This window comes from Lepus europaeus, chromosome 7, assembly GCF_033115175.1.
Source record: "Lepus europaeus isolate LE1 chromosome 7, mLepTim1.pri, whole genome shotgun sequence".
Classification (NCBI taxonomy): domain Eukaryota; kingdom Metazoa; phylum Chordata; class Mammalia; order Lagomorpha; family Leporidae; genus Lepus; species Lepus europaeus.
The window spans coordinates 59,532,101-59,544,324 of NC_084833.1; the positions used below are offsets into that span (position 1 = coordinate 59,532,101).

Genomic DNA, 12,224 nt, shown 5'->3' on the forward strand with positions numbered 1-12,224 from the left:
TATGGTTTTGGGAGGGGTCTGTAGCACATTTTGATGCTCAAACTCTCTTAGGCTCATAGAGCATCACCTTAGTTTAAAGGCATATTTTTACTTTTTTATGACCTTGCCTTTATACCAATTTATAATAGCTAAGCATGCTGCCCCAAACAGGTAAAGGGGTGTTGGTATCAACCTTTACCCCAAGTCTAGTTAGTTGAAGCAGTTTTGTTGACCTTATGGTGACAGTTAGGGAAAAAATCAAAACATTAGCTAGAAACAAGTACATTACAGTCAGGGGACTGATGTAGAGAATAAGAACAGTCTGCTTGTTTTGTCAGGCAGTTAATTCCTCAAGTTTCTGCTGTGTCTAGATCAGTCAGCTTCTGAATGACTAAAGCAGGGCTGTTGTCTTTGGGAGTCTCTTGAGATGCAGCTTGTTTGTTTCAGATACAGCTTTGTTGACTTCTATGGCATTGTTGGAGCAGAGATATTGTCTTTGTTGTCTTTTGATATCGGCTTGACTTTGTGGATCCAGGCGACAACCTCTGGCTGCCTTTTTAGCAGTTGCTGTGTGGAGTCATAATAAATACAGGTCTTTTAGCATGTCCAGAGCCAAGGGACTCTAACTTCAAGTTTTTCATGTTAGATGGACCCATAGTTCCAGGAGGCTATCAGGTAGTAAGGCACCCTGGAATTTAGAATTAACAACCAAATCTTAGGAACAGATGTGACTGCCATGAAAGTTTACAATCTAGGCCTTTATTTTTGTAAATGAGAGCATCTTTTTTTAACAAAGCGTTACTTTTTTTTTTGTTGTTTAAGCACAATACTTAATAATCACAACCTTATTTTGAGGTCAGGTCATTGACCAAAGATTATAGCAGCAGGTAGAAATGTAGTGTAACTGAGGACAGAGTGTGAACCTCCTTAGGGAAGACACTGTTGACTCTCACCATCTGGCTGGCCTGGGAAGAGAGTTGGCCTGAAAAAAAAGGTTAGCATAGAATAAGCAGCATCTTTAAAAGGAAGTGCACAGTCCTGTCTGTGACATTATTGACTCTAGGCTGTCCTTCAACAGTAGTGGTTACTTTGGAAGGCGGGCAGACTGAAGGGCCTTTTCAGCCTGGTGTTGTGTCGTGGAGAGCATCAGGGTCTGCGGTCCTGACTTGGGAGCCTTTCAACTTCGAGGAAGTTCTGCTTTCTTTTCTTATTTTTTTTTTCTTTTAAAGATTTATTTATTTATTTAAAAGTCAGTTACACAGAGAGAGAAGGAGGCAGAGAGAGAGAGAAAAAGAGAGAGAGAGAGAGAGAGAGAGAGAGAGAGAGAGGTCTTCCATCTGCTGGTTCACTCCCCACTTGGCAGCAACAGCTGGAGCTGCACCAATCTGAAGCCAGGAGCCAAGAGCTTCTTCCAGGTCTCCCACATGGGTGCAGAGGCCCAAAGACTTGGGCCATCTTTTACTGCTTTCCCAGGCCATAGCAGAGAGCTGGATCAGAAGTGGAGCAGCCAGGACTCGAACTGGCATCCATATGGAATGCCAACACTGCAGGCAGTGGCTTTACCTGCTACACCACAGTGCGGGCCCCCAAGGGCAGTTCTGTTTTCAAGGCCAAACTCTTGGCTGAGCTGACAGGACTCTTTAGTGGTTGGATTTTTTTTTTTTTTTTTTATTGACTGCTGTTTGCCCAAAGCCTTGGTTTTCCATATGAAAAATCCATGCCATTTGGGTGGACTGGGCTTGTTGGGACTCCTGATGGCAGGTCACTGTGTGTAAAGCTGTTACTAATGACACTTACCTCTATATTGTTTCTGTTGCCTAGCTTGCTCCTCTTCCTCCTGGCCTCAGTTAAAAATAGACCACAGAGGCAGCCTTTTGGAACCAAGGGGATGACGTCAGTCCCGTAAACTTAGGTGGGCTGAGCTGGAAATGTGTAGTCACAGGTAAAACTTGCTGTGTTTTTCTTGTGAGATAAGACAATGCCCATGAGGAGAGTTGTGTCCTTTAGGTAAGATCAAAACTTGATGATCACCTTACCCAAACTTCTATAAATTTTTAAGTCATTAGTAAAACTTCTGTATTTCTAATTTAGTTTTGTTTGGTTTTGTTTTGCTCAAAAGTGGGGCTTTGTCTGTGTAAATCATATCATGATTAAGCTTTTATTTTGTATATACCAGGCATTATTACAGAAAAAGGGTAGCCATCCCTTTCATAAGATCTGGGAAATTAAACTGTACATCCTGATGGCGAGTCTTCCAGAATAGTTAGTTTTTTATTTTGAAAAGAATACAGGAGAAATGAGGCCACAAGTTAGGCCTCCCAGATTGTTTACCCTTAATAATTTATTATCAAGTGAAAACTTAGCAAGCAATGATAACTGTCAAATACTACAACTTATGAAAACATTTACTAGTAGGTGGAAGTTTCTTTGTGAATTTTAAGACTAGAGTACATGTATTTAAAAACATTGATCTTTTACATGTACTAATTTATTTTTTAAACAACTACACTTAAATTACCTAAGATGCTAAATATTAGATAAACATGGTTATTATCTTTTTTTTTTTTTTTTTAATTATTATTTTTTTTTTTTTGACAGGCAGAGTGGACAGTGAGAGAGAGACAGAGAGAAAGGTCTTCCTTTTGCCGTTGGTTCACCCTCCAATGGCCGCCGCGGTAGCGCGCTGCGGCCGGCACACCGCGCTGTTCCGATGGCAGGAGCCAGGTGCTTATCCTGGTCTCTCACGGGGTGCAGAGCCCAAACACTTGGGCCATCCTCCACTGCACTCCCTGGCCACAGCAGAGAGCTGGCCTGGAAGAGGGGCAACCGGGACAGGATCGGTGCCCCGACCGGGACTAGAACCCGGTGTGCCGGCGCCGCAAGGCGGAGGATTAGCCTGTTGAGCCACGGCGCCGGCCCATGGTTATTATCTTATGCTATGATCTTATTGAAGAACAACCCTAGAAAAGGTAAATTGGACTTTATAGGGAGTAATATGGATTGCTAATATTTTTGTGATTGTAAATATTTAACAGAACATTATAGGGCAAAACAATAAAGTGGTTTTGGTAACAGCTTTCATAAATCTTGAACTGTTTTTCTTTCTTTTTTTATTTTTAAAGATTTATTTTATTTATTTGAAAGTCAGAGTTACACAGAGAGAGAAGGAAAGGCAGAGAGAGAGAGGTCTTCCATCTGCTGGTTCACTCCCCAATTGGCTGCAATGGCCAAAGCTGCATCAATCCGAAGCCAGGAACCAGGAGCTTCCTCCAGGTCTTCCCATGCAAGTGTAGGGGCCCAAGGATTAGGGCCATCTTCAACTGCTTTCCCAGGCCATAGCAGAGAGCTGCATAGGAAGCGGAGCAGCCAGAACTTGAACCGGCACCCATATGGGATACTGGCACTGCAGATGGTGGCTTTACCCGCTATGTCAAAGCGCCGGTCCCAAACTGTTTTTCTTAAATTACCATCAAGTAATTACAATTAATTTTTGCTCTTAAAAACCTGAATTAACCAAACTTTTTCATTTGGAACCTGTAGTTCATTGTTAGACTTCAGCTTTATTTGTTTAACAGAGCTATTTCAATGTACTGAATACATGGAAATCATAGGAAAAGTCCTTAGGAATCTAGAAGAGGAAATATTTAAACACAAAACCAGCAGTGTTTTAACTTTTGTGAGTGGCTTGTTTTGGATTATTTTTTGAATGTCTGTCAAAATGTCAAGAAGGTTTAAAATATCTGATTGAGGTGCCGGTGCTGGGGCTCAGTGGGTTAATCTTCTGCCTGCAGTTCCAGCATTCTGGGTGCCAGTGCTCCTCTTCTGATCCAGTTCTCTGCTATGGCCTGGGAAAGCAGTAGAAGATGGTTCCAGTCCATGGGCCCCTGCACCCACATGGGAGACCGGAAGAAGCTCCTGGCTCCTGGCTTCGGATCAGCCCAACTCCAACCATTGTGGCCATTTGGGGAGTGAATCAGTGGATGGAAGACCCTTCTCTTTGTCTCTCCCTCTCACTGTCTGTAACTCTACTTCTCAAATAAATAAATAAAATCTTTAAAAAAAATAAAATATCTGGTTGGAATGTGATCTCCTCACATCATGATATAATATAGACTAGATTTAATTATTGTTATAAAATGCACTTTTAAAAACTTTAAAATAAGTGCATAAACAAATTATTATTCATTTTTTAAAGATTTTTTTATTTGCAAGTCAGAGTTACACAGAGAAAGGAGAGGCAGAAAGAGAGACAGAGAGAGGTCTTCCATCCAATGGTTCACTCCCCAATTAGCAGTAATGGCCGGAGCTGTGCCGATCTGAAGCCAGGAGCTAGGAACTTCTTCCTGGTCTCCCACATGGGTGCAGGATCCCAAGGACTTGGGCCATCCTCTACTGCTTTCTCAGGCCATAGCAGAGAGCTGGATCAGAAGAGGAGCAGCCAGGTAGAACCCGCACCCATATGGGATGCCAGCGCTTCAGGCCAGGGCATTAACCTGCTGTACCACAGCACCGGCAACCAAAAACTATAATTCTTTTAAAACTTAGTTGTTTTAAACAATCATAACTTTAGCAAGCGACAGAGGACACAAAATATCATCTCAATAGGATACCAGATCTATGTCTTTTTGGATCTGTCACCAAAAGGGAAAATGAAAACCTTGAGTGTAAGAATTAGCACATGAAATCACCCCATAAGCTGGGACCATTTAACAGAGTCAGAACCTGAAAAGCTTTCAGGACCTAACAAATTGACAAAGAAACCAATTAAGAAGAAAGTTATTAAAAGGAGATATTGCAGTTGTTTGCCAAAACACATTTTAAAATTTAAGTTTAGACTACTTTTTGGTAATTGTTAACATAGGATATACATACTTTTTTTATTTATTTACTTGACAGGTAGAATTACAGAGAGAGAGAGAGAGAGAGGTCTTTCTTCTGTTGGTTCACTCCCCAAATGGCTGAAACGGATGGAGCTGTGCCGATCCAAAGCCAGGAACCAGGTGCTTCCCCCTGGTCTCCCATGCAGGTGCAAGGGCCCAAGGACTTGGGCCATCCTTCACTCCTTTTCCAGGCCACAGCAGAGAACTGAATCGGAAGAGGAGCAACCAGGACTTGAACCGGTGGCCATATGGGATGCTGGCATTGCAGGTGGTGGTTTTTTTTTTTTTTTAATTTTTTTTTTTTTTGACAGGCAGAGTGGACAGTGAGAGAGAGACAGAGAGAAAGGTCTTCCTTTTTGCCGTTGGTTCACCCTCTAATGGCCGCCGCGGTAGCGCGCTGCGGCCGGCACACCGCGCTGTTCCGATGGCAGGAGCCAGGTGCTTCTCCTGGTCTCCCATGGGGTGCAGAGCCCAGACACTTGGGCCATCCTCCACTGCACTCCCTGGCCACAGCAGAGAGCTGGCCTGGAAGAGGGGCAACCGGGACAGGATCAGTGCCCCGACCGGGACTAGAACCCGGTGTGCCGGCGCCGCAAGGCGGAGGATTAGCCTGTTGAGCCACGGCGCCGGCCATGCAGGTGGTGGTTTTATCCTTTACGCTACAGCAACGGCCCCGTAAAATGAGCTTTCATTTTTAGGCTCTGGTTGGCATTTTGAAGGTCATGTGACCAGCAAACCCAAGAATAAATGTTTTTTAAACCAATTTAAAACAACATATTTCCACGTGAACTAAAAGATATTTTGGGTTATTTTAACAGTTTCAATACATATAAGCATAAATAAACTCTCATAGTCTGTTGATAATGCAGGTTAGTACAGCCATTATGGGGGAAGAAAGTATACTGGTAGATTCAAAGGAAATGAAATCTGTCAACGACACAGCTGCACTCACATGATTATGCTACCCTGTTCACAATAACCAAGATCTGACATCAACCCAGGCATCCATATACAAATGGGTGTGTGAAGACAATGTGGTATATATACAAATGGAACATTATTCGGTCTTTAATATTAAAGAATAAAATCCTGTCATTTGAAGAAACCTAGATAGAAGTAGAGGATATCATGTTAAATGAAATAAGTCAAGTACATCATCACTTATATGTAAAAGCTAAAAAAAAAAGTTGATCTCATAGAAATAGTAAAACAATATTCTGTAGAGTTTGGAAAGTTTTTTGGAGGAAAAGGGAAGAGAAAAAGAATAATGAGTATAAAGGAAGAATTTTAATGCTCCATATAGCACAGTAAGGTAACTAGATTGAAAAAACAATTTATTATATATTTCAAAATAGTAGAGAAGATTTTCAGTGTTCTCAGCACAAATGATAATATTTGAGATGATGGGTATATCAAACACCCTGATCTGATCATTATGCATTTTATGCATTATGTACATACATTGGAATATCACAGTATACACCATAAATACTATGCTATTTGCCAATTAAAATTTGAAAATTTTACAATAGAAAAAAGGTATTTAAATAATATTTGGAAAAGATTGATTCAGGCATCACCTTTTCTTTTAGTTGCTGTTGAAGAAAGAATACAAAGGATAGAAACATGAAACCTAGGAGTCATGTGGTGATTTTAGGAATCATGGATAACAAAATGCTAGAGTTTAAAAATCAAGCAAACTCTGTATATGGATGCTTAGTTAATAACAAGAGGAAGTTCAAAAACAGACAAAACTAATAAATTTTTCTAAAAGTGAAGAGAGTGGTTGCCTTGAGGTTTTGACTGGGAGGGGGCATGAATGGACCAGTGCAGAAGCTGGGAAAAGTATTTTTCTTGCCCTAATTTGAGATCACCTGGGTATGTCCGCTGCCTCAAACTCATTGCTGGTGTTCTCTTTTGTGTTTTTATGTCTCCATTAAAATATTGCTTAAAAATTAAAGTATCCATGTTTCACTTTGTGAAGTTATTTTATTTTATTGTGAAGTTAAAGTTATTTAAATGTTTTCTCTCAAAAATTTTAGTTGGATATCACAGTGGACTACATCACTTATTGGCTTGCTCAACTCTTGTGAAAAGTGTTTGGACTATGAATAGATTTCCAAATCGATGTCTCTCTGAGGGAGACGAATGCTGGAGCATTTTTAAAAAAAAATAAAATTTATTTATTTATATGAAAGTCAGAGTTACACAGAGAGAAGGAGATGCAGAGAGAGAGAGAGAGAGAGAGAGAGAGAGAGAGAGAGAGAGAGAGGCAGGTCTTCCATCCACTGGTTCACCCCCCCAATTGGCTGCAACAGCTGGAGCTGTGCTGATCTGAAGCCAGGAGTGTAAGGTGCTTCTTTGGGTCCCCCATGTATGTGCAGGGGCACAAGGACCTGGGCCATCCTCTACTGCTTTCCTAGGCCATAGCGGAGAGCTGGATGGGAAGTGGAGCAGTCAGGTCTCGAACCGGCATCTATGTGGGAGGCACTGCAGGTGGCAGCCTTGCCTGCTATGCCACAGCAGCGGCCCAGTGCTGGAGCATCTTTTCAACTGCTTTCTTCTTCCACCTCCTGATATATTTCTTAATATATAATTGCTATGTATGATAAAGTATTGGATACACCATTTTAAAACATATTCCATCATTTTCAAGTGATGTGATATATTAATCATATTCAAAAAGATTATTAGGCATTACTGTGATTAAATAATAATATATATTCCATTTTCTTATTCTTGGACATATATTTTATTGTACAGGAAACAATATGACAAGTAAATATGTAGAGACCAATTTTCATGGGGTTTTCACATGTTTTAACTGAGATGGAAGTTGCTTGCTTTCTATAAAAGTAGTCATTTTAAAAAAAGCAGTCATTTAACTAATTTTAAAGAGTAAAATTGTGTAACTTACATGAGGCTGTGTGACTATCATCACTATATAATGGCATATATATATGTGTGTGTGTATGTATATATATATATATATATATATATATATATATATATATATTCCACGACCATAAAACGAAACTCCATAAACTACCAGTTGGCTACATTCCTTGGCAATAAATGATTTGGTTTCTGTTGCTGTGGACTTACCTATTTTAGATAGTCGTATAAATAGAATCCTGCAAGAAACAGTCTTTTGTGTCTATCAATACTATTTATTGTTTGCAGAGTTCATGTATGTTACAAGCATGTACCATACTTCATTTCTTTTTGTTTCTTTTTTCGTTGCAATTTTTAAAAATTTACTATTACTTCTTTACTATACAAAAATTTTCATCAAACTGTCAAATTTAGCATTTCTTTAACTTCTTAATAAAGTTTAACTTTGAAAAAAATTGGTTTAGGGACATGGTGAATAAAACCACTTTGCCCGCAGTACCAGGATCCCATATGGGAGCTGGTTCAAGACCTGGCTGCTCCACTTCCTATCCAGCTCTCCGCTATGGGCTGGGAAAGCAGTAGAAGATAGCCCAAGCACTTGGGCCTCCGTACCCACGTGGGAGACCTGGAAGAAGCTCCTGGCTCCTGGCCTCGGATCGGTCCAGCTCTGGCCATTGCGTCCAGCTGGGGAGTGAACCAAAAGATGGAAGACCTCTCTCTCTGCTTTCTTTCTATCTCTGACTCTCAAATAAATGAATAAATCTTTTAAAAAATTTGTTTATAATTGAGATTCACAATGATGCTATAGGATATATATAGGGAGTAAAACAATTGCTAAAGTGAAGCTTATTAACATATCTATCATCATATAGTTACCGTTTTGAAATAATAATGGTCCTTATTATGCATCATTTTGATGTTCAATTCTTAGACTTATGTGTGTATTTACATACACACATATTTCTGTTTTTTGGCTAATAAGGTGACTGATAACATTAGTGTAGAAGTTCTTGTTTTAAACATTATGTTGTGCATCTACTTAGGATTTGAATGCTGCATCATGAGTAAATCTGTTTAAGTTTCTGGGTGATTTCCTAACTACTTTGCCACAGCCACTGTACCATTTTATATTCCAATAGTACCAACTAGTTTTTTCTGGTGTATCCATATACTTGTAAACATTTAAGTTTTTATTTAAATTAGAACTGCTTTTGCTCTCAATATCCTTCCCCTAAGGTACTCCTACTCATACTAATAGGTTCCAAACAAAAATGCCATATCCTCATATAAAAAGAATTGTGGTCATTTTAGGAGCTATAGAGCTTTGAGTGGTTTATGATTGGAATTTGCCAAGCGAATAAAGAATAATGATGTTGGGGCTGGCGCTGTGGTGTAGCGGGTTAAGCCGCTGCCTGCAGTGCCAGCATCCTATATGGGCACCAGTTCGGGATCTGGCTGCTCCACTTCTGATCCAGTTTTCTGCTATGGCCTGGGAAAGCAGTGGAAGATGGCTCAAGTCCTTTTGCCCCTGCACCCATGTGGGAGACCCGGAATAAGCTCCTGGCTCCTGGCTTTGGATCAGTTCAGCTCTGGTAGTTGCAGTCATTTGGAGAATGAATCAGTGGATGGAAGACCTGTCTCTCTCTCTCTCTCTCTCTCTCTAAGCCTCTCCTTCTCTCTCTATGTAACTCTTTCAAATAAATAAATAAATCTTTAAAAGAAAAGAATAATGATGTTGAGTCTGGTTCCATGTATTTGTTTCATGTGCCTATCTTCTTAGAAAGAAATCTATATAAATCAATTGGCCATTAAAAGATGTGAAACTTCATAAAGAAAATCATAAAATTATAGATATAACTCTTACCCTATCAGAAGTCAAATGTCAAAAGAGTAAATTCTCAAATAGAAAGAAAGAGAATGGGAGAATATCGGTTCTAACCACTTCTATTCAACCTTGTGTGGAGGTTCTATTCAGAGCAAATAGGGAAGAAGTTGCAATGTATGTCCACTTGCCATTCCCACAGATTCTTTGAGATAAACAGCATCACTATGCTACTCTTGGTTCTGAAAATTTTTGTTTGTAACCTAAAAGTTCAAATAATAGTTCCAACTGCCACAGAATCTCAGTTTCCTAATTTCTCACCATTTGCAAACGTTGGAGACTGCAATGTGTAAATATGAGGAGAAAAATACCAGATGTCAGTGTTTTCTCCATGTTAGTGACATTTACTGTCCAGACTAAGTACATTATACAAGCCCTGCCTGAGCTCTTTATTCTTGAGTGCATACACCATGGGATTGAGGGCAGGGGGAATGACATTGTGTAGCACGTTGAGTAGCACTGGGACAAGGGGAACTGTCATTGTTGCGCTATGAGTGATGGACAGGACAATGACGACAGTATAAAAGAAAAAGATTAGGATGAGATGGGATATGCAGGTACTGATAGCCTTAGATGCAGCTTCTGCTGACTTCAGCTTCAACACAGAGCGAAGGATCAAAGCATATGATAAAATAATCAAACCCAGGTCACTTCCCATGATTGTCCAGGCCAGAAAAAGCTGGTTGATACTGTTGATTTTCCTGTCATCGCAGGCTAGGCTAGTAACACCAAGGTTAGAACAAAGACAGTGCTCAATTTGATTCTGGGAGCAGTAGTGTCTCTGAGCAGCCAAGACAGGCACTGAGATGGGAGACAGGCTGCTTCTGAGAGCCATGAAAATGGTTGCTTTGATGACAAAATAGTCAGTAACTATGGATGGGTACCGCAGTGGTAGACAAATGGCTACATATCTATCTATGGCCATGCACACAAAAATGCCTGACTCCATGGCCACAAAACAGTGGATGGCATACATCTGAGCAAAGCACTCAGGCAGACTGATGGTTTTGGCATTAAACCAGAGGATGGCCAAAATCTTAGGCATGATGGTGGTAGCCAGGCCCATGTCCACCACAGCCAGGATGCCCAGGAAATGGTACATAGGCTGGTGCAGTGCTGCCTCTTTGTTGATGATGGTCAGGATGAGGATGTTGGCACTGAGAGCTAAGAGGTAGAGCAGAGCCAAGGGCAGGGAGAGCCAGTGCTGCCAGCTGTGAATGCCTGGGAATCCCATCAGGATGAACTCAGAGACCTGGAGTTTAGAGCTGTTGGAAACTCTGAGATTCTGGAACATTCTTCACTCTACAGAGAAAACATTTTATTTTACAATTCCTAATTCTTTTTAATACAGTACTAGAAATGGACTTATTTACTATCATGGTATTATGAAGTATTCAGTATCTTCATTATTTTAATTTTACACTCTAGTAGGTGACACAATCTATTTGTTAACTCAGGAGGTTATACCTAAAATTCCATAATGTGGGTAAGCATTTCTTTTTCCTCATATATATTATCTCCATAATTTATTTTTTATAAATTTGTTTGTTTTTGTATCTATTGTCATGAAATGACACTAAATGCTCATTTTTAACTACTAGTTCAGACTTAAATTCAGAAGAAGACTTTTGAGGTATTGGCATTTGTTGTAACAGTTAAGCCTCTAAGTGGGACTCGAGCATGCCTTTTCAGTGTGCCTGGGTTGGAGTCCTTGCTTCCAGCTTCCTACTATTGGGCGCACTGGGAGAAAGCAGGTGATGGTGCAAGTACTTGGGTCCCTGCCACATTGGGAGACATAGATTGAATTCTGGGCTCCTAGATTCAGCCTGGTTCAGACCTATCTGTTGTGAGCATATGGGGAATTAATGGATGAAAGATTTTTCTCTTTCCCTCTCTTTCTCATCTCTGTCCTTCTGTCTTTCAAAAACATGAAAATACATAAACAAAAATTTTACAAAATAAAAAGCTTAAGTGGACCGGCCTTGTGGCATAGTGAGTAAATGCCACCTGTAACACCAGCATCCCATGGGGTGCTAGTTCAAGTCCCAGCTGCTCTACCTCTGAAACAACTCCTTGCTGATGGCCTAAGGAAGCAGTGGAAGTGTCCCAAGTGCCTGGGCCTCTGCACCCATGTGGGAGACCCAGAAGAAGCTCCTGGCTCCTGGCTTCGGATCGGCACAGCTCCGGCCATTGTGGCCAATTGGGGAGTGAACCAGCTGATGGAAGACGTCTCTCTCTGTCTCTCTCTCTGCCTCTCCTTCTCTCTCTGTGTAACTGTGATGACTTTCAAGTAAAATAAATAAATCTTTAAAATGACATGAAATGAAATAAAAATGTCTCTAGTATAATAAAACCTCACTCCTCTGCAAAGAACATGGACTTATCCTGTAAGTGAGGAAGTCCACTGAAATAGAACATTAGGTATGAGTACCACTTTATTTTTATTTTTTAAAAAGATTTATTTTATTTTATTTGAAAGACAGAGTCACAGAGAGAGGAGAGGTAGAGAGAGAGGTCTTCCGTCGCTGGTTCACTCCCCAGTTGACCACAACAGCTGGAATTGTGCCAATCCAACGCCAGGAGCCAGG

The 12,224-nt window shown here is 40.5% G+C and overlaps 1 protein-coding gene across 1 annotated transcript; it reads right to left on the reverse strand.

Moving 5' to 3' along the window:
- Positions 1–9,970: 9,970 nt before the first annotated feature.
- Positions 9,971–11,658, reverse strand: LOC133763784 (putative olfactory receptor 56B2). The gene is made up of 2 exons (XM_062197525.1): positions 11,651–11,658; positions 9,971–10,931 (listed from the first exon to the last, which is right to left on the reverse strand). The coding sequence occupies exons 1-2, from the start codon at positions 11,656–11,658 to the stop codon at positions 9,971–9,973; spliced, it is 969 nt and encodes a 322-aa protein (XP_062053509.1).
- Between the last annotated feature and the right edge of the window lie 566 nt (positions 11,659–12,224).